Source organism: Aulostomus chinensis, chromosome 15 (assembly GCF_037954235.1).
Source record: "Aulostomus chinensis isolate RoL2024-O1b breed Wild chromosome 15, RoL_Achi_v1.0, whole genome shotgun sequence".
Classification (NCBI taxonomy): domain Eukaryota; kingdom Metazoa; phylum Chordata; class Actinopteri; order Syngnathiformes; family Aulostomidae; genus Aulostomus; species Aulostomus chinensis.
In genome coordinates, this window is record NC_141334.1 from 10,689,122 (window position 1) to 10,711,513 (window position 22,392).

General features: G+C 43.0%; 2 protein-coding genes across 21 annotated transcripts in view; one reads left to right on the forward strand and one right to left on the reverse strand.

The window, feature by feature from the left end:
• nbeaa (neurobeachin a) overlaps window positions 1-10,987 on the forward strand; it is a 95,945-nt gene extending 84,958 nt beyond the window's left edge. For 8 of the 19 annotated variants that reach the window (XM_086225709.1, XM_086225711.1, XM_086225721.1 and 5 more), the window contains 19 exons: window positions 47-79; window positions 394-530; window positions 684-801; window positions 1,307-1,409; window positions 1,540-1,655; window positions 2,600-2,712; window positions 2,963-3,103; window positions 3,195-3,314; window positions 3,465-3,617; window positions 3,870-4,034; window positions 4,223-4,312; window positions 5,266-5,458; window positions 6,052-6,123; window positions 6,945-7,100; window positions 7,344-7,514; window positions 8,117-8,218; window positions 8,418-8,614; window positions 8,937-9,088; window positions 9,287-10,987. In XM_086225709.1, the coding sequence (XP_086081835.1) occupies window positions 47-79; window positions 394-530; window positions 684-801; window positions 1,307-1,409; window positions 1,540-1,655; window positions 2,600-2,712; window positions 2,963-3,103; window positions 3,195-3,314; window positions 3,465-3,617; window positions 3,870-4,034; window positions 4,223-4,312; window positions 5,266-5,458; window positions 6,052-6,123; window positions 6,945-7,100; window positions 7,344-7,514; window positions 8,117-8,218; window positions 8,418-8,614; window positions 8,937-9,088; window positions 9,287-9,377 (2,423 nt within the window). In that variant the 3' untranslated portion in view covers window positions 9,378-10,987. The remainder of the gene's footprint in view (window positions 1-46; window positions 80-393; window positions 531-683; window positions 802-1,306; window positions 1,410-1,539; window positions 1,656-2,599; window positions 2,713-2,962; window positions 3,104-3,194; window positions 3,315-3,464; window positions 3,618-3,869; window positions 4,035-4,222; window positions 4,313-5,265; window positions 5,459-6,051; window positions 6,124-6,944; window positions 7,101-7,343; window positions 7,515-8,116; window positions 8,219-8,417; window positions 8,615-8,936; window positions 9,089-9,286) is intronic. The other 11 variants (XM_086225713.1, XM_086225723.1, XM_086225714.1 and 8 more) reach the window with 3 other exon arrangements.
• Window positions 10,988-13,168: 2,181 nt separating this feature from the next.
• sertm1 (serine rich and transmembrane domain containing 1) lies at window positions 13,169-21,661 on the reverse strand. 2 transcript variants are annotated; one of them, XM_086179036.1, is made up of 2 exons: window positions 21,250-21,661; window positions 13,169-13,958 (listed from the first exon to the last, which is right to left on the reverse strand). In XM_086179036.1, exon 2 carries the CDS (start codon window positions 13,955-13,957, stop codon window positions 13,616-13,618), a length of 342 nt encoding a protein of 113 aa, XP_086035162.1. In that variant the 5' UTR covers window position 13,958; window positions 21,250-21,661; the 3' UTR covers window positions 13,169-13,615. The 2 variants fall into 2 exon arrangements, with proteins under 2 accessions (XP_086035162.1, XP_086035161.1); XM_086179035.1 differs by having other exon boundaries at window positions 13,170-13,962.
• Window positions 21,662-22,392: the final 731 nt, after the last annotated feature.

Here is a 22,392-nt window from a genome sequence, read left to right on the forward strand (position 1 = left end):
CTGAGCTATGGTATGACTAAACCATAACTATGACTCTTATTTCTAGTACGTTTCCGTCCACGACTTTTTACCTCCAGAGGCAAGTTGGGCGTTTTTGCAGATAAACTAACCATCCAACTGATTTATCTGACTGGAGATATCTGACTTCATAAAAACCTGCTCAAATCATTTCATCCAGCGGTTCACCTCTGACTTAACCCACCTGATGAGTAGAAGAAGCAAATAAATGATGTGCTTACTAACATTAAATGACTTTATTGCATCTGCTGTCTTAATCATCTCTTGTGTGATGATGATGATGATGATGATGATCGTGTATAACTGGTGTCCTCTACTGTCAGAGTTGTGAATACCTGCAGTAGTGATATTTGAGTGCTCCATGTGTTATGACAGGCCCTGTGGTGCTCAGCACTCCAGCTCAGTTGGTAGCTCCAGTGGTGGTGGCTCGAGGTACTCTGTCCATCACCACCACTGAGATCTACTTTGAGGTAGATGAAGAGGACCCTGCTTTCAAGAAGACTGATGCCAAAGTAAGAACTTTTATACCACCGCACTTTGAAGCAGATAGACATTGTTTACTCAACGTTTTGACCAAGAATTGATGCAATTTTGGTTAAATCTCAGATGAAAGTGTAGAAAGTCCCTTTCCTTGTGATCAAATGCTTCCTTTCCATCCCCAACAGGTGCTGGCCTACTCCGAGGGGCTGCATGGCAAGTGGATGTTCAGTGAGATCCGAGCCGTGTTCTCCAGACGTTACCTGCTGCATAACACTGGACTAGAGGTCTTCATGGCCAACAGAAGTAAGTTTGTACATTACTTGTCATGATTAATAATCTATTCAGGCTTCACTTGTCAAGGTTCTAAGGTTTTAGTCATGGCAAGTTAATAAGATACTATATACAAGTATTGTATTTCTCTTGAGTTAAAAGAAAAGACAAATATGTTAGCATCAATTTTATCTTAACCAGAACAGCCTGAGATTGGGTGGTTTTAGAGATGTCCCATTTGGGAAAAAAGAGAGAAAATGACATTTGAAGAAATCATTCAAAATGCATTGCAAGCAAAGTAAGAGCAAAGTTAAGTGCTTCCATATTGGAATAAAGCTTCTTTATGTAAATGTGTTTCCCTGTCTGACTTTGAAATACTAGTTAGTTGCACATGATTCCACCTGCTTTGAGGTACTTTGTGTCTACTGTAGTTCAGAGTAAGGAGCTCTGTTTGTTTGGTACCAGTTCAACATTCGTACTTTACTGATTGACTCCTGAAACTGTTTACCTCATATTGACTGTCTCTTCCTCTTCTCAGCGTCTGTAATGTTTAACTTCCCGGACCAGGCCACAGTTAAAAGGGTGGTCTACAGTCTTCCGCGGGTCGGGGTAGGAACGAGCTACGGCCTGCCACAGGCACGGTAGGTGCAGGATGTAGTCAGCTGCTCCACCACTGTTCTGCTTTTTCTTTTTTTGTTCTTTTTTTTCTGGTATGATGGTTGGAGAGAAAAAAATATTTGTGAGCATTTGTTATTTGTCTGTGTGTTCCAGGCGGATTTCCTTGGCTACCCCTCGTCAGCTCTTCAAGTCCTCCAACATGACGCAGCGCTGGCAGAGGAGAGAGATCTCCAACTTTGAATACCTGATGTTCCTCAACACCATAGCAGGTCAGCTGTCAGACATATTCCACATTACAATTGGGTAGTAGTTTCATTGTGTCTGCATCACCACGTATCACCTTGGTACTACTTTCTCTTTCTCAGCATTTTTCGACTGTGTGCTAGAAACATTTTTACCATATCGCTGCTTGGATTTCCCAGATTTGACCTTTTGTGTCTGCTTTATTGTTCTGTTATTCAAAACACAACTGCACTGCTAGAAATGGCATTTTATACTGTCCTTACATGAATGAAGCTGCCAATGCAAGAAAAAAGAAGATTCTAATGAAAAGGAATCTTCATCAGATTCAGTACAGGCAGAGCTGGTGCTCGCATGAATTTTTGTTTTTCTTAATGGATTCAGCATAAACAGAAATACATGAATACATCCTTAAAGACAGACCAAGGACTATGTGAAAATTTGAAATCACGTCAGAATATTAGTCTCATGAAATAAACATCATGTTAACCAGACACTTTATGCATTCTCTAGCCTGAAATTTATAGCTAGGCCTGAAAATAACTTTTTATTAATGTTTTCAGTTTGCCAAAGCATGACAGCACATTAAGCCTTGAAGGTTTTTTTTTTTTTTAAATATATGACACAATCACTCACTTGGACTCAAGGTTGAAATCATTTGCTTTTGGTGGCCAGGGTCAACTTTACTTAACAAAACACATTATTTAGCCATAACTCACACAAAAAAAAAAACACAGAAATTATATGCTATTGTGACTAAATAGGATAAAAGTATCACATGATGACATTGTATACCTAAAACTTCAAAGTGATGTCATTATGTCCCACAAAAACAAGTTTCTGGCAGACACTCAAAGCCATCTTCCTAACATCCTGTCAACACAGTGTTTCAGACTGACCAAGCAGTCACAGCACTTTAATCCATTGCTCATTTCCTATTTTTTCCCTTCTCGTCTTTATTTTGTCCCTACAGGGAGAACGTACAATGATTTAAACCAGTACCCCGTCTTCCCCTGGGTCTTGACCAACTATGATTCGGAGGAGCTGGATCTCACTCTACCGGGCAACTTCAGAGACCTCTCCAAGGTAAGAACATTTAAACACACGACTAGAAGTCATTCTAAACCCCAATAAGTTCCAGTCAAAGCCTGAGATCTAACAGGAGTCTGTCTCCATGTAAGCAATAGGGAACCGCATGAATGTCAGAGATTTGATTCCTTGGGTTCCTTCACCTGAGCTCTCTTATTGTCCAAGCACCATCCAATATATTATGCTCAGGTTTATTTACTTATTTATTTTATTTTATTTTATTTTATTTTTAACAATTATCTTCCAGCCAATTGGTGCACTGAATCCCAAGCGAGCAGCGTTTTATGCAGAACGCTACGAGACGTGGGACGACGACAGCACCCCTCCTGACCACTACACAACACTTTACTCCACGGCTCATTCAACACTAATGTGGATGCTTAGAATAGTAAGTACCTGCTCGACAACACTTGAACACATGCCAAACGATACACCAAAGCCTTTCTTTGTAATCCTTCTGTCTATTCCCGTGCCCCTAGGAGCCCTTCACTACATTTTTCCTCAACGCAAACGATGGCAAGTTCGACTATCCTGACAGAGCATTCTCTGGCATCGGCCGCTCGTGGAGGAACTGCCAGAGGGACACAGCCGACGTCAAGGTAACAAGCCACTGAAAAATTAATTTGGCCTCATGTGAAACCTTTTGTTCTCTAGAGAGCTTAAACATTTTAAGCTTATAATAAAGAAAAAGACTGAACGTGAAGAAACTCAGTCATCAGTGTACGTGTCTGTGCTGTGACGTCCAACAGGAGCTGATCCCTGAGTTCTACTACTTGCCTGAGATGTTCGTCAACAGCAATGAGTATGAGTTGGGGATGCGAGAGGATGGAGTTCCAGTGTGTGATGTGGAGCTTCCTGCCTGGGCCAAGAAACCTGAAGACTTTGTCCGGATTAACCGGATGGTGAGAGTTAAACAAGAAACCGTTAAGAAATGTGAACGCTTTTAATGTTGCTGTCATTCTCACACACGGTGACAGGCAGCACAGCTGTGGTGGTAGACTCGGCATGTGTGTGTGTGTGTGTGTGCGTGCGTGTGTGAGACACAAAATAGTGAGGGAGAAGGTGCTACAAACCTCACACCAGTGGAGGTAGTTGCCACACATAGTCTTACTCCACAACTGGTGAGGAGACCCTCAACGTGTCACTCTGTCCAGGCCCTGGAGAGCGAGTTTGTGTCGTGCCAGCTTCACCAGTGGATCGATCTAATCTTTGGCTACAAGCAGCGTGGGCCTGAGGCAGTCCGAGCTCTCAACGTGTTCAACTTCTTGTCCTATGAGGGAGCAGTAAACCTGGACAACCTGGATGCTGTGCAGCGTGAGGTGGGTTTCCATGACAACACATCATAATCAATACAGACACCATACACAGTATGGCTGAAAAAAAATCTTAATCAAATAGTAAATTTATAGCTCAACCATCTAGTAGAGGAAGTGAAAGACCGTAAATGAGTGTTAAAATGGTGGAACGGCCTATTTTGTTAACCCCCTCTCTGTCTTTGTGACCGTAGGTGATCGAGGGCCAGATCCAGGTCTGTGGACAGATCCCCTCCCAGCTTCTGATCGAGCCGCACCCACCTCGGTCGTCTGCCATGCACCTGGTGAGACGACACAGTCGAATCCAGCCTCACTTTCATTTTCTCAACTATTTTCTCCGCATGTACAAATTATCATTAGCTGAACAAGACGAGCTGGGAAGTTCCACTTCAAATCAATATAACAATGATTTCACCTCGGTTAAGATTAATGAACAATTCTTTTCTATACAGCTTTTTATTTACGCTGTCCTGTAGTTGTCTGAGCTCTCTGACAAGATCTGTGCTGTAAAAGTGCTGAACTATTGCAGGGAAACTATGAACTGTGATGAGCGAGAGTTCTCAAGAGGTTCTAAATGCCATTACGCAATTATTAGGGCCTGAGCCTGAAGGTACTTCAGGCGAAGACCCTATTATGTTTGCTCGTTTTGACTTGATATTGTGACATAATTCGCATTATGTCACTCATTTTTGCCTGTAGCAAAGACTATATTGTGATTAAGTGTTCAGCTTCATCTCATATTATGATAAACTGTCTAGCCTCAACACCGACTGTAATTCGATCTCAGTGGCTGAGCCAGCAAGGAGCTGAACAGAGACATTGTTAAATATTGAGATGAGTTTTCCAATATTTCTTGACTGGTTGTGAGATAATTATCTTCAGTGTGACCCCTTTTCAAGGAATTTTTAGCCTCTGTGTCCTCCCTCCTACCCTCAGCAGCACGAGACCTCAGTGTCTCCACCTCCAAGTCATCCATGCCAACCCAAACCTGTCAGTCCTAAACCCCAACCAATCAGTACCTCCTCTTCCTCTCCGAGTTCTAGAGCCCCCCTCAGTGTGTGTACCTGCTCTGACCCTTCTCTCCCACTAATATACCTTCTCCTGCCCCCCTTCCTTCTCTGTCCCATCTGTTCTGTCTCTCCCTCTACCTTCACCTCCATTGTCCCCCTCTCCCTCGACTCTTCCCTCTCTCTCTCTCTCTCTCTGTCTGTCTCTTTCTCTCTCTTTGTCTCACCAGTGTTTCCTTCCTCAGAGTCCTCTGATGTTTAAGGATCAGATGCAGCAGGACGTAATCATGGTGCTCAAGTTCCCCTCCAACTCTCCCGTCACACACGTCGCAGCCAATACACTCCCTCACCTCAGTATACCAGCAGCCGTCACGGTCACATGCAGCCGGCTGTTTGCTGTCAACCGCTGGCACAACACAGTCGGTGAGTGTGTGTGTGTGTGTGTGTGTGTGTGTGTGTGTGTGTGTGTGTGTGCGCGCGCGCGTGTGTGTCTGTGCTTCCGGGCTTATTGCGAGATTTCTAGGTAGATTTCTGTTGTAAATCATAAGTAAACAATATTAATAATCAGTCGATGTAATGATCATCTTATGAATCATATGTCTCTGATAGCAGCATTACTAGAGTGAGACTAACTGCCTGTGATTCAGTTAGATGACAATTGAATCTACACTTGAGCTGCTAGTTTGTGGTTTTGTTGTACATTGCTTTATATGAATAATCTAATTTTGTTCACATCCAGGAGTTTGACTTAGAAGTATGTGTTAATTAAAACAGCAGTTAACCTCTCTAATGACCTCATTACCACAACAAGCCTGTGTAATTCATCGTTGTAATGTGATTATGGCGGCGGCTCATGCGACGTTTGTGATACATCAAGCGTTTGTGTTTTAATCGTCGTCATCAAAGCGAAACGACCCGGGCCTGTGAGTCTGCCTGCTAGTTAGCCTTTATTCATGGCTGTTTCATCATCTGTGTATGGCTGTTTTGACATAACGTTTGACCCTAAATGCTTCCAGGGCTGCGTGGTGCTCCAGGATACTCTCTAGAACAGGCTCATCATCTGCCCATTGAGATGGACCCTCTCATAGGTCAGTGCACTGAAAGTTGGGATATAAAACTTTCCTTTTGCTGAACACCACCCTGTTGGAAACAACGTCGTCAGCCGTCAAGTTATATATCTGAACCGCAATCACTCAGAACATCAGTGTCCTTTCAGAAAGGATGCTACGGTAGCCTCAGTTATATCAGAAGCATAGAGTACTTCTTCTCTGAGAGAAGCGTACAGAACAGCACTGAAGGCTTTTCTCTTCGGCTGACTGGCCTAAGCTTCTACTTCAGGTTGTTGTTCTGATTGGTTGGAGTTAGAGCATCCAGGTACCTGCCAGGTATTATTTGAAAATGTCTGAACTTTTCCAAAGACTTTCTATGGGCAAATTCTTTGTGAAACAAATCATCGAACATCTCAAGTTAGCATAAGACCGTACCATATTCTCATTAACCGGAGCTTCAAATAATGACACGCCTGCCAAGGACAGGCTTGCTGACCCTCGGCAAGCTTCTCAAAGCCAATCTGAGGAAAGTGGAGTTTTAATAAGGGGGGTCTGTAAAGGGTCGGGACACTGGCAATCACAGACCAACCTCTAAGCCTCTGAAATCCTAGAATAAAAATATCGAGCTGGAAAATAGCATAAGTGCCCTTAAAATGTGTCCGGAACATTTCTAACACCAGCACCTGTTATAGATGACTTTGCAGTACGTGTAAACTGCACTGCAACCAAAACCGCAACATTCTAAGCTGTGTAAAACTGGGCAGAGCTTCAGTTTGAACTGATTCAGTTCTGAGCTTGTTAGCTTGATTGCGCTTATATGTCCGTCATTGACCAACTACCTTCTCCGTGCTCCCGTCCAGCAAACAACTCGGGCACCAACAAGCGTCAGATCACTGACCTGGTGGACCAGAGCATCCAGATCAACACACACTGTTTTGTGGTTACGGCAGACAACCGATACATCCTGGTTTGCGGCTTCTGGGACAAAAGCTTCCGCGTCTACTCCACTGAAACTGGTATTTATGAGACATGTTGAACTTTGAATGTTGTAGAAATTTACATCCAAGTGTCTGGACATATTTTACATTCATGTTATTCAGATGTATTGTCTCAGATGACAGTTTTTCATGGTGATGCACCTGGACCAGCAGCACATTACTGTACTGGTTAACACCCACTAGTCACTGACATTTTTCATGAACTAGTCATAGCCAAAGTGTCTTTTGTGTGTAGAGATGACTCCTCCTTCCTCTCCACAGGAAAACTGACTCAGATAGTTTTTGGCCACTGGGATGTGGTGACGTGTCTGGCCAGGTCCGAGTCTTACATCGGAGGCGACTGTTACATCGTGTCAGGCTCCAGAGATGCTACTCTCCTTCTGTGGTACTGGAGTGGACGACACCACATCATAGGGGACAACCCAAACAACAGTGAGCGATGTCAAGTTTTGGAAGAATAACTTATGAATGCTTTTCTTATCGTGCATCTCTGCATGTGATTATGTTGTGTATTTTTTCATGTTTTTGTCCAATAAACTCTACAACTCGAAGTAGTTAAAATGCAAGAGGGATGTTTCTGTGTTGTATAAAGATGTGTGTCATCAGCATGAATTGGTAATAAGACCCTTATAAGATGCCTATATTTGTTAATAAGACATATGTGTTATTAATAGCATCATAACCACATTTAATGATGATGATAATCTACAACATATGACTAATGACTAATACGTTGTCATTAACCCTTCACTGCATATTTTGTTAACCTGCATCACCTGCAACTTATTCACTTATTAGCTAAGCTTTTTGCTGCTGCTGCTGCTGCTGCTGGATCTAAAGCTTTTTAAGCTAATGAATTCTTCATGATGTGCTTATGAACAGTTAACTACAGCATTATTATATTTAAAAAAAAAAACAATTAGATTGACAAGCACATTTTTCATCATACTAAATCTTAACTGTAAAGCCTTGCTGGATATTTCCTTCAAGTCAGCTTAGTGGGGATCTGTTTGTGACTGTGTTTTCTGCTCCAGGCGATTACCCAGCTCCCAGAGCAGTACTGACCGGTCATGACCATGAGGTGGTGTGTGTGTCAGTGTGTGCAGAGCTGGGATTGGTCATCAGCGGAGCTAAAGGTGAGTGTGTTGTCATATATGATTGGCAGACCAAGAAAGACGGTTATGTTGGCTAGCAGTGAAACAACATGATCAACACTTATAACAATGACCTGAAAATCAGGTCGACAGATTATGTTTTACTTAAATAAAGGTGGCCACGTCTGCTGTTTGCCGGCACACATGAAAAACACTGTCTTGCTTTTGTCTCGCTCCTCAGAGGGTCCATGCCTGGTCCACACTATCACTGGGGACCTGCTGAGGGCCTTGGAGGGGCCCGAGCTGTGCCAACGGCCCCGCCTCATCTCAGTGTCCAGCGAGGGCCACTGTATCATCTACTATGAAAGAGGCCGTTTCTGCAACTTCAGCATAAATGGAAAACTGTTGGCCCAAATGGAGGTCAACGACTCCACACGGGTAAGACCAGCCCTGTTACTACTGTTGATGCTTAGAGGGGAATGCTCTTAAAGTCCATCCTCCTCAGAGCCAGTCAGGAGGATAGATACACTCCTGCTAACCTGCCCATCCACTACCATTCACTGGGCCAAGCTAACTAGCTGTCAGCTGGTCTCTGTGGAGCTCAGCCTCAGGGGATCTGGCTCTGGGGAGAGCAGCAAATTCAGCATATTTCCCCAAAAGTTGGCATGTTCCTTTATAGTTGGCATTCCACTGTTGTAGATTATTGTCTACTGGAGCCTTTGGGCTCCTTCATGTGTGCCTCTCCTCTCTGTCTGCCCAGGCCATCTTGTTGAGTAGTGACGGACAGAACTTGGTGACCGGAGGTGATAACGGGGTTGTGGAGGTGTGGCAGGCGTGTGACTTCAAACAGCTTTACATCTATCCAGGCTGTGACGCCGGCATCCGTGCCATGGACCTGTCACATGACCAGAGGTACATTCTGGCAGACGGTGTCGGTGTTTTCCTCAGGACTGCTGTTGTCAGGGAAAATGGGTCACCTCCATCTGCACCACAGATTAAACTGGATGATGATGTTGTTTTACTAAAACCTCACGTTGTCTGACATAAATGTGTGACTGAGTCGTAGTCTAAGAGTAGAGTTGATGGATTCTTTTTCTGCTCCTCCTGCAGAACTCTCATCACTGGTATGGCATCTGGTAGCATTGTGGCATTCAACATAGACTTTAACCGCTGGCACTACGAACACCAGAACAGGTACTGAGGTGGACAGCGTGAGGAAGAGGAGGATGTTGAGAAAGAACAAGAAGGAGAGGAGGTGATGCATTCTGTTATGTATCTGCACTGCGGGGGAAACTAAAGGTACCGAGAGGAGGGCAAAGCAAGATCCGGACCTTAGGCTTTATTCCCTTGTGAAGTTTACATGATTTCAGGATGCAGCAGTGCTGATGGGAGTACTTCCTCTGAGCATACGTGTACCTACACACAGGTGTGTAATCACAGACACATAATACCCCAAAGATACGCACCATACCTGCTAATAACATAGACAGACTGCAGAATGGGGAAAAGAGCAAGTCAAGCAGACCTTGTAGAGGTCGTCCATACCCGTACCACCCACAGGACGGTGCAGTCCATGTTCCTGGTACGTTTAATGCTTCACAGACAAAGAATCTACTTTAATTTTTATTCTTATTTTTATTTCTGTTCTATGCTCTCTGTTTTGGGGGGAATTGTTTGGGGGTGAACTTTAAATTAAGACTCCTTTTAACGTGTCTATATTTCAAACAAGCCCACCCCACTGTTGAAAAACCAGTGCGATTGGCTCGATCTTAAATTCAACGTTTAAAATTGCGACTGGGTGTTAAGTTTATTTTACTGTCAAGATTTTATTCTTTCTTTCACCCACAGCAGGGTTAAATTTGATTTTAATGTACATAAGGAGTCGACACTTGTTCTTTCACTACACAAAGCCGCGCTTATCACCTTTAATTTATTAATGACTTGCTGTAAAATATTGTGTAATAATTATTATTATAATGTTGACAATACTGATGGTAATAACGGCGGTGTCAAGGCTGGTGATTGTTTTGCCGGGGATGGTAAGCTATGAGGAGATCTCGCCTGTGCCACCAAGGATGAAAACCACAAGACGAACATGATTTCCTTTGTATATTTGGTGATTGTTTTGTCAAATATGTACAGATAGTCTTGGTTCACACTTGGTGGGAGACATAATCAGCTAAATAAGACTGAACGCAAAACCTTCACTTACACACATTTGTCGATTATTTGAAGAAAAAAAGGAAAAAAAGAAGATCAAATCAATGTAAAAGTTTGTTTTGTATTGCACTTTGCACCAATCACAAGACATTATTTATTAGCTTGTTTTTTTTTGGGGGGGGGGGGGTTGCTCATTTTTGTTTTGTTTTGTTTTGTTTTTTTCGGTCGGCTGCCATTTTGTTTCGGTCCATCCCCCCACCCTGCCCCCCACCCCCCAGGCCCCCACCGACGGGATTATTTGTGCATTGATGTTTGTATTTAAAAACGTTGAGCTCATGTGTGATTATTAAGTTTTACAACCTCACCGTTGTAAGCAATATCATGATTCTGTAGCTGATAGAGGCGGCGAGGAGGAGCGAGGGAGGGAGATGTACTGTATGTGTGAAGCCATCTTGATCAAACATGCACATACTCTATCAACAGGTTCAACTTACGCATCCAAAAAAAAAAAGGTTAAATATTTTTGGATCTATGAAACCCTAAAAACTATTGTATTCATGTTTTATTGCAAAGATGTAAAATATGACATGTGTGAGTTGAAAAAAAAAAACCATGATAAAAATAAAATATGCAAAGAATTTGATGACTTGACTCTTTTGATTCGTTACACAATTCGGTTTCAGCTCCGCACAGACGGACGGAGACAGGAGGACCCGCCGATCTCACGATAACTTGCCAACACTTTTATTCATGCCGTTATCGAGACAACAGAATTTTATTTTCTGGAGATGATCGGATATTTGAAGCAGTTTTATCAAGAAACCGAGCTTTGGAATAAATCAATAACAAGCACAGCCTTAAATGTGTTTAAAAACCAGATTCTGAAGCGTCAGGTTTTGGCTTCGCGAGTGACTCACGCTGTCACTTTACTAGAATAAATGAAACTACAGCTAAGCGCAACTATGTCAAAAATGAATTGGTCTTTTTCCCAGTTGCCAGTTAGACGGGTCGCAGCAGAGTCAACACACACGTGCAACTGACAGTTCAATCGTCTGCTATTTGTGTGTCACAGCCATCCGGTGACTTTGCACACACAATCCCAGAGAACCCGTTCCCTGACTGGCACGGACCGTTGTTATTGTCATCACGTGCTGCAAAGCAAGAAGATAATACATCTTGTAATCAATAAAAGATCCCCGATTCAAATGCGCTTTTTTTCGCCGTAGAAAGAACATTTCATGTTCTCTCTTGAGGTCTCAAAGACCTTCCGTTCCTGAAAGGGTGCAGCAACTCTGAGCACATCTTTGGAGAGAAATCTTCCTTTAATAGTCTCCGGAGACTCTTGAGTTAAAATGTTTCACTCGAAATAATCTCGCCTGCGCTGTTATCTACCTGAAGCGTTGATTTTCCTGTTTGATATTATTCTCAACCACACAGACTCTTCCCAAGACAGTAACCTGTATAGATGTTATAGAGATGTTTTATGAAATGTTTTTCTTTATTTCCAGTTCTTGCATCCTCTTCCATCCGGGGGATCTGGCCTTGCTGTTGTCATTTTAAGCCTCCGCTGTGGAGCTTCCACCTGGAAAATAATGTAGGAATGGGCTTGACCCGGATCCGTTCAACATGCTGCATAAAGACCTCCAGTATTTTTTTTGCCTGTGACATGATACGAGGCCCATAATGCAGAAGATAATCCAGGAATTACTTTGATTTCAGAATAGGAATCATCAGTGTCATTCATTCCACCTCTGAACAGAAGTTGCATCTACAGGCTGATGTCCATGCAGGACGATGGTTGCTCAGCAATTGCAAAAGAATTGAATCCCACAGGTATGAACCCATTTGAATCCTCTTTGAATGGAAACTGTAATGTCTCTGTGTGTGCAACACTTGAGAGATTTAATCTTTGCAATCAATTTATAAAACATCCCTCAATTCAAAGAAACCTCGTGACTCGCGTAACGTAAATTTCCAGATAGAATAACGTCTTGACTGCCTCTCCACACGATAAAAACTATCTTCCAGCGTGGAAACGATTGTGCCATTTCCTCTAACTCTTTATTTGTTTGGTTCTGTTAAATCACGTAATTGTGAAGAAACGGCTTCGAGACGTACTTCAACCCTGTGTATTTTGCATTTCAAGTACTCGCAAATATATTTGTCGAAACCATAAAGACTTATTTTCATGGCTTCTTTGTGGCTCTAGAATGCAGGAAGAGCCAGCCGCGTACATGCAGCTTGACGCTAGCCGTGATTTGTAGCTAAGGACAGCTGGAAAGCAGGATCAAGTGCTCAACTGAAACAAAACTGATAATTCCTTCCAGCAGATCAGCTCATATTTGTAATCTGCTAATGTACAGATTTGTAGAAATTCCATGCATCCGGTATCTGCACAGTTGATCTTGTACCAACTTTATACTTCTTACATAACTTGTTCTCAAAATGTGTCATAATATAAAGCCAAAGATGATGTAGAAGAAACAACTATCACTGAAGTTTTTATTCTGACGCGTCTGACAGCTCCCAGTAACGATGGAGGAATACCACCAGACCGCGCGTGAGCTGACAAGCAGGACAGGGTAATCCGTTACGCCAGCAGCAGACCTGTCTTCTAGGACCAGGATTTCATCTTGCAGTTTTTGACTCTTAAGACCTGGACTGTGTCGGCCTGCCTGTCAGTGCCGTTCCCTTCATCTGGTTTCTCACCGTCAGAGCAGAATTTATCATCTCCGTGTACAACTGTCATTTCTTTGTATCTTGTGGAGGCAGGAATCCGTTTTTTTTCCTGGTACAATAATGAAAGGCACAGGCTTGTATTTTTGTACAAATGAATAAGTTTTAATATTTCTTTCACATTTATTTGCAGTGTAATCAACAGACATGAAGACGCGTGTTATTTGTTCTATTGTAAACGTGACGAATGATTTCTGACAACAAACAGGATGAACGATTATACTTCCATACATGATGCTATTTCCTGCAGGTGCTTCATTTGTCTTCCTCACTGAAATGTGACTCGGAGGGTTCAGTCATTTCCGTCTCCTCTTCATCACGCTGTCAGCTATATTTCCCGTGTGTCTTTGCAATTCGCGCGGCTGCACACAGAATATGCATGCACAGAGGAACCCGCCACACTGGCTGATGGTGCGTTTTTGTGTTTCACAGTGAGTTCCTGGGCCTTTATGTGCTTGAGGTGTGTGTACGTGTGTATGCGCGTAGGCATGCTTGTTTGTATGTAAGCATGCACAGATGAAGGGAGTGTGCATGTGTCATCCGTCAGGTGGACAGTGAGGAGATGGTGGATCTCTGAGATGAGATGCTACAGATCTCCATGTTGGTGAAGGAGCTGCGTCCTTCGCTGCTGCAGTCGGGGACAGATGAGGAAGAAGAGATGATGTTCTTTAACCTGTGGAGGGAGATGATGAGCAGCGTCAGCAGGAATGCCAGCAGGCCCAGGAAGAGCCAAACGTAAACAAACACGTTTCCTGGTCGTCCTGGTGACGAGGCGGCTGCTGATGTGGAAGCAGAAGTCGGGGAGAAACGTAGGAAGGTCCCATTGTCTACTGGAGAGATTCCAGTTTCATTGTGGTCCACTGATGGGATGTCCATCCCTGACATCCTGGCTGGTCATGCATGCAGGAGAGAAACAGAAAGATGATGTTTATTGTGAACAGAAACACTTCATTACTTAAAGTGTCTGCTGGAGGATTTTGTGGTCTGCTTGAGCTGCCAGGGACCTTTTCTCCCTCCGGGACATTCCAGTGGGGCCCACACTCGCTGACACAGCAACTTTCACCCAAACAATCACAGAACCTCTTTGGCTAAGATGAAAAGGAAGACGGAGAACAGAGCCAAAAAGGTACTTCAGGAGCAGAAGTCTACCTCATGACTCACGTGTCTCACAGTGTTAAATGACAAAAATACTGGATCAGATTGCTGTCAAGTTGAGGGACCAAACTTTATTCCTTTGCGAGTCGACACATAAAATGAATGGTGGGCTGCAGCCAAAGACAAACACATTTTGTTTTTGGCTCTTATTTTATTATGTTGTCTTTGCTTTTGCATTTTCCCCCTTTGCGGTCAAATTGATGTCCTGCACAAAATTACAATGAAGGAGTCTATATTTTTTAAATACATCATCATTAAGTCTGTCTTTGTTTATTTTGTCACTTTTTTTTTTTTTACCTCTGGGGGGGCCAAATGCGGTCCGCAGACTCCGCTTTGGGCAACTTAGCCAAATTAAATGTTAGAAATACATGATCTCATTTCTTGCTGTTGTGTTCTTCAAACTGAATAAGTTTGTCTCTGCCCATCCTGCACCCTCCTCTGTGAACATCAGCACCATAGTTTTTGCATGATCTGGCTGAGAGACCAACAAACGCCACTGAAAACATGAAAATGTGGTCATCGTGGAAGGAAAGCCACTGAGCATGCAGTAACGAGGAGTACCAGCAGGGGGAGCGCTTGTCTCGCCGAAAGCCTGTTAGGCCTGTTGTCTGGATCTGGCTATGCTCATAAATGAAGGCATCCATATCTGATGAAATTAAACTCCTCATAATCAGCTTTCACAAAGACAGCCCTGAGCCAGCCCTCCTCCAGCTGCATATTAATACTACTAATAATGCTCCGTAGCAGATGACTGCACGCTGCCTGAGCTGACTGGAAGATCCGCCGCAACTCGCACGGCGCTGAGAGAAAGAAAAGAAGCTGCTTTTTTTTTGTATTTGGGTTAGCAGCCTTGTGTCTTGACTTGATCTCTGACAGCAGAGAAAGCCACTTCAAAGAGAGGAATAATTGACCATGACCAGAATGAAAGCAAGAGGTCAGCGCCCCCTCCCCCAACCCCCACCCCGGCTCCTTCCTTTTCTCTTCACTTCATGTTTTATGCATATCTCAAAGCATCGTACTTGCCTCACATTCAGGGGAGAGTTCTTCTTTTAGCTTTGGCTGCAGTATGTCATCGCTGCTACAAAAAAGTTCTCTTGATCTCCTTGAATAATCAGTCACTTTTGTAGCAATCCTCTCTGTCCTCTCGCCCCTTTTCCTTTCCTCTCATTCTACCGCTCTCTCTCTCTCTCTCTTTCTCTCTCTGTCTCTCTCTGTCTATCTCTCTTTAATTTTCAGCCCACTGGACCTTCAGGGAGTCACACAGCGTAATGCGGAGGGATGACTGCTTTGCCCTGTAACTCTGTTTTCTTTATCAAACTCTCCCAGTGGTCTTCTCCACCCAATGAAAAAAACCCTCCTCTCCTGCCACTTGTGCTAAATTATTGCCTCGTTCTCCTCTGCAACTTTTCGGACTTGACATCGCCAGCACGGATATTCCCTCCTCCTGCTGCTTCCAACTATTTATGATTTCCAACTGTTTTTTTTTTTTTCCAGTTGCTTATTAAGACTTTTAGTCATTCCATGTTTATTTGCGCGACAGCAAGACGCGTTGCTTTGTCTCCAGCTCGGAATGTGTCAGCCAGCCGTCCTGTTGCAAAGGGTTTTTGACCATGAGAACCCACGTCTGCTCACCGACTGTACTCCTCCACTCTGACACCTTCTCCTCATCTTATCCATCCTCCTCCTCCCTTCCTCCTCCTCCATACAGGTTGCTATTGTTAATGATGCTTCGTTGTGAAATCTGTGATGAGGCTCGTTCATTGTGAACTGAAGTGGCTGATAATTGGCCTTAATGATGCTTTTTGTATCCAGGCAACAAAGTGCACTGAGTTCCTTTTTTCAAGCTAATCTACTTTAAGAGGGCAGGCCATGCGGCGCACCCGCGGCTGAAGAGGTCGAACGCACAAACACGCACACGCACGCACACACACACGCGCCTTTACACAGTAAATACCAGGAGTTAATATACTCGCGAGATGATCAGATGTGATATGTGTGTGTGTGTGTGTGCACTAATTGTATAAATAGGAACATTTTCCTGAACATATACAGCAGAAAAAATATGCAGTGTAAACTCATGAGATTATTACACAGCGAAATTATTGTATTATTTGAGCTAAATAATGTTAGCTGTTAGCATCGGTCGCTGCAGTTGCTTTACCAAGAAGAGACACTGAAGTGAAATCAACCTCAAATGTCTGTCCTTGATTTAATGAACTCAACAGCTGTGACGTCCCAAGTTTGAAGCCTGCATGAGTGCTCATGGGCCTGGGGGACAGAGGTTGACCCCTGGGTGTTAGCAGAAATGACCCAGAAATCAATACAAGTGGTGATCAGCTGGTTACACGTTGAAGTGTGAAATAGAATTTGAATAACATAAGAATTATGATTGACTAAGACAATTCAGGCTTGATATTCCCCGTCATTCATCTTTTATTGAGTCTTGTGAGTGTTTTTGGCATCATCTGGTTCCTCAGCTTCTCAGTTGAAGACAAAGAGCCTGAGCGTCATTGTAAAGTGAGACAAAAGGACTCGAATTCTTTAGGCAGACAACGTTTTGGCTTCTCCTAGAGCTGTAATGGAGATTGAATTCTCTCTGTTGTGCTGCAGAACTGCTGTAACCGCCACTCAAAGCTGTATCCCCCTGTCAGACTCTCGCTGTATAGGTCAGGGGTATTTATGTATTTATCCTTATTTATTGTTTTTGTATCAAGAAAATCCCCCTAGTGGGATTTGTTAGGTTGTTTGAGTTGATCAGTCAGATTAGATCTAAACACTGGTGGAATATTAAAGAACTGGAGAAAAACAAGATCTGATCACTTCTCTAATGTCACTTTCTTCAACTCTGCGGCTAAATCCAGCGAATCCTCAACCCAAATCCTGACATTCGCCAAGTCAGCTGATCTAAAGCCTCTCGACAGTTCTGTTCTCCAGCATCTCTAATTAGAGGCTGGTTTGAGCTCTGGTCGTCTTCAACAGCCCAAATATGGGACATTATTTACAAGTTGATGCAAGATTTCTCCAGATTGAATGAGAATTGTTAATCAGCCTGATTCTGTAGGGGCTTCAGAAGTGACACAAATGACATTGTTTCAGTTTAGGGTTTCTGTTTATGATTGAATAGATCAGGGACTTAGACCATATTAATATGATTCTAAATATTGTAGTTTAGGTCTCTACTTATTCTTTCTCATATTTCCTCTCCTCTAACTTCTCAAACCCTGACATCTTTGGGCTTTTTTTTTTTTTGCAGGTTACATTGCAGGATGACCTTGATGTAGTGGCCTGCAGCTTAAAGTTTCCTGGTTGAATGGACACCTACTTTTGTACCTATTGCTGTCATCCTCCATCTAACTGGAGAGAAAAGGGTCTCGGAGAGTCCAGAAGTCTCCGGCTCAGTCAGATGTGATCTCAGCTGCTCCTTCACATCCCTATGGGCAGTTACGCACTGTTAAAAGCATGAGGTCATGACTCCTCTGCTGCTCCCAGATAAAGGAATGTTCCTCTACCATTCATCTTAAATCTCCACCGAGTCTCTGGGGGGAAGTCTATTTCCTTCACTCTCAGTCAGAGCCGTGTGGAGTTCAGCCATTCTGACACTCGCTCTTGAGCCTCCCACCCAGGAGCTCATCAATAGTGTCTTGCAGAAGAACCATTCCTTTTCACTCTCAGCCATGACTTCTCTCGGGTTATCTTTCTCAGCTTTTTCAATGTCAGCAATGGCCTCTTGGCTATGTCAAGAGCTTTTAATATATTTTTAAAACCTTGGTTATCTCCCCGCCACACTCTCCTCAAACCATGCTGCCTTGAGCAAATTTTTCATCACGAGTTCCTCGGCTTTCTCCTCTGGCCACTCCACCTTTGCTTGTTCAGTCTTGACTGGAGCATGTTATGGCCAGCACCACTAGTATCTGCTGACAGAGAATTTTACTTCCCAAAGCCCCTCTACCTCCCCACGAGCTGTACAATCTCAGCGTGTTCCTCATCAAACAGTCTCCTCCTGAGCCTCTGCACTTAACTTCCTCTGTTCCACTTTCTCTGTCTGTTCCTCAACCGCCGCCCTCCTTCACTATCTAATTATATCCTCTCTGGTTCTCATTGTCGTTTGTATATTTTGCACTCGTCATCTCATCACGTGCCCTATCACCCATTTCTGCACAATATTTTTGCTGTACAAATATGCATATTGGGTTTTAACCTTGGACTGCTGAGGGCCTACTTACTACTAGTGCCTCATTATAGTATCACACTAAAATAAGAGAGCAAAGCAATCTATTCATCTAGATTCTGCGCAAATGGATGTGAGTTTAGTTCTATGTACAACGTAGATCCTTTTTGTTCTGCAAGAGTAGGATTTATAGGAATTTATCCATTCAGGGCCAAACCTAAACAACCTTGAACTCCTCTGAGCTGTCTCTTGATGAAAACCCCCCCCAAAACACGGCCCTGAGGATGAGTGGATTCTGCTCGTGTAACAAATGCAAATATTTACTTAAACCCAGATCTCCCAGAGAGCCACGCTCTCTTGTGTGTTCAGTTCTGGTATTAGCTCCTCGCTTCCCTGATGAATAATGGACAAGATCCATGTGTGACAAAATGTCATGGCATTTGAGCCACATTCTGGTGAGGGAGAGTGTGTGTGCGTGTGTGTCCATACATTTTTCATCCTGCAGCCTATTTATACCAGAATATACAAACTGATCCAATAGCATAAGTAACAATGATAGTTATTCATACATACAGAGTATTGTCAGACACACTTATAGACGCACATACACGAACACACACACACACACACAAATGCATACAATTCTCAGACAACGGCGTTCCAGGGGATAAAAGTAGGCTGAATTCCAAACATGGTAACTATAATCTCTTATTCTGAGCAGATCAGCTGAAAACAGACCCGAGGCTCAACTGCATGAATTCCAAATTGCCTCTGTAGCCCTGGATACCACTGATAACCCAAGCGTGCGTCCGAGATATTCAGGAATGATGAAACTATGAAGAAAGTTATATTTCAATATGCACCAGAGGTTCTCAACAAAACAATCCATCTCTCTGTAGTTTGGATTGTTTCAGAGTTTACCTAGAAGTTTCCTTTTTATTTAAAATTGAATTCATACTAATTTATTGCCCCCAAATCATAACAGAGGTAACTCAGGGCACTTATCAGATAGAGCAGGGCTTGACCCTTTCCTTAATTCTACCCGACCCTGCACTTCCTCCATGAGCTTTTGGGGAAAAACCCCTTCTATATGTGTATGTATGTCTAGTCTACGTGTTCATTTTCTTGAACGGAGCTTTCCAGGATTGCAAAACAATTTTCAGTGCCAGCGGATGATAATGTCCCACAGTACCACATTGCAACACACTGCACTTCACCATATCATATTCTATTATGTTGCATCATATCTTATCACACAGTCTTGTAACGTATCGTATCGTATCGTATCGTATCGTATCGTATCGTATCGTATCGTATCGTATCGTACCGTATTGTACTGTATCATACCAAATTGTATGATATCATATCTTATCGTACCATGTTGCACCATACTGTATCGTCATATTGTATCATATTGCATTGCATCACATCATACCACACCACTCCCCATCACACTGTATCATTTCATATCTTAATGTGTCATACACATCATATCATATAGCATCACGTCGCATCGTATTGCATTGCACGACACCCCACTCTATCGTACTGTATCATAGCGTAGCATATCGTAGCGTAGCATGTTGTAGCGTAGCATATCGTTTCATATCGTATCGTATGACAGACAAACATTAAATCTGTAATCTCATGCAACATTAGGGAAGAAAAAGCACCGTATGTATGTGTTGATGTATGTCCGATCTATGCATACATTTTCTTAGCTGGAGATGCCCAGGGGTGCACCACACATCTCAGAGGAAACTGACAATAAAGTTGCATCACACTGCACCGCACTGCATCATACTGGAAACAGAGGAACAGAGGAAACCTGAGCTATAATAGTGTTTAGGTCCAGGGTTGATTAATCAGGCAAAGCCAAACATTTCCTTTTTCAAATAATGCATGCAAGTAAATAACAGACGACCTCCGTATAAGGAAATGATGAAGAATTTGAATGAGTCTCGCATAATAATTCATGCAGTTTTTGATTCATCGCCATTTGAATGACAAAATCTCTCAGCAACCTGAGAGCACTTGAAGCCACATGGGGGTCAAGCACGATGGTTCATCCTTCAGATATTCAGTGCAGATTTGATAAATTGGACAGAGATCTAAACCACATCCCACAAAGCTTATTACAAGTGATAGAGGGGCAACATGAGCAGACAGGAACAAGTAGTGATCGTTATGATTAGGAAATATTGTAGAGGTTTTGGTCAGTGGCCAGCTTTGATAATGAGCTCTTTTGCTTTGATGTCTGAGTCTGAATGTGTGTGTGTGTGTGTGTGTGTGTGTGTGTGTGTGTATGTGTGTGTTTCATCCATGAGGTAAAGTGTATTTTTACACCTTTTCATATCTGTTAATTACTCCTGATACTTCCTGTGTGATAGCCAATAAATCTGAGACTGACTGAGGCTGGTAGCTCATTTTATTTCTGTTAAAGATGATAAAAAGCTGATCAAACAAACAAACCCCGACCTTTTCTCACTGCCCTGAAAACATTCATATGTTCTCCTTTTTCTTTCAGTCTAGGGCACAATTGCATCCATTGCATTCACTTCTTTCCCTCTTCCTTCAGCTTATTTACCAAGTTGATGAATGAATATGCACATAAATTCTTCCTCTGTGCCACTAACCTTATTTACTCCATGCTGAAACTCAACTGTTCCCATGGAGCATTTACCCATCTCAAAGAGTATTTGTTCTCTCACTAGTGCTCCGCAGGCAGTACTAAAGTCGTGCATAAAGTTGCCAGCGATTGGTAGCTTTCAGGTGAATAGTCATTGCATAAACAGCAGCCAGCAGCATTAGAAGCATCATGCAAAACTGTTGAAAATAGAGAATAGTTACAGACCTTTTTGTATGTGTGAGGCAGGTGCTCCTCTCTCACGTTCACGTTGTGCAGCAATCCATCTCGTGGTGTTGGGTCTTTCAACCGAGCAAACCAGATCTGTCGCCCCTGAGATCTTCCTCGTGAGCCTTTCTCTTTTTCTCTCTCGCTCTCTATCATCCAGACACTCACAGCCCAGCCACAACAGATAGAGTAGACTCTGATGTGGATCTTTTCTGTGAATTAAAAAGGGAACTCTCTCTCTCTCTCTCTTTTTCTCTCTCTCTCTCTCTCTCTCACACACGCACGCACGCACACACACACACACACACACACGCAAGGCCTGTAACAGAAGCTGTATATAATGAATGATGTTTCTTTTTTTCACTCTCACAGTAGTGAAGAGGAAAGAGGAGGCAGTGCTCTCTCTAATCCCATCCTTTGTCTCAGTGACTCCCTCTGTCTCCGCCCTCCTACTTTTCTCTGTTGCTCATCATCTTCCAATTACCATCCCATCAATGGTCTCATCCTTTTCTTTTTCTGATGTTCTTATTTTGGTTAACATGGGCAGAATCAATACATGCAACTATGTGGTTTGATAAAAGGATCAATATGTGTCATTATGCAGCATGTTCCCTCCCACACACTTTTCCAATCATCCCTTTGGTGTCATCAATTTAGTGTTTTTGTGTGGGTCTCACTCTTAGCAGACTGCGTCAGTCGGCAGAATCCAGTCGTGAGTGATAACTGTCGGCCATTGTGCTGGCAGACTCAACAGCTCAGATGGGACAGAGAGAAAGAAAAGAAAATAACGGCTTTTAACGGCTCTAACTGTTTCTGAATCGCTACTCCTCCCCCCTCCCATCATCCCACAGCTCTCGCTGGGTCTTTTCACTGTCTTCCATTCACATAGAATTACATTTTGTTAGAAGCAGCTGAACACATATGTTCTGTAAAAGTACACATTTTACAGCTTAACACGAATATATGTGGTAGAAAAATGCTTATAGCACTTGTGAAAAAGATATTTTACAGCAAATTTAATAAAGTTTTTGTGTTTGAAATTGATCCAGCAATTAGAGAAAACAGGAGGAATCTACCTGTACCCTTTAAACTGTGTGGAACATGAGTTTCTCCATGGGAAAAACCTGTTCTTTGCTCATGAGG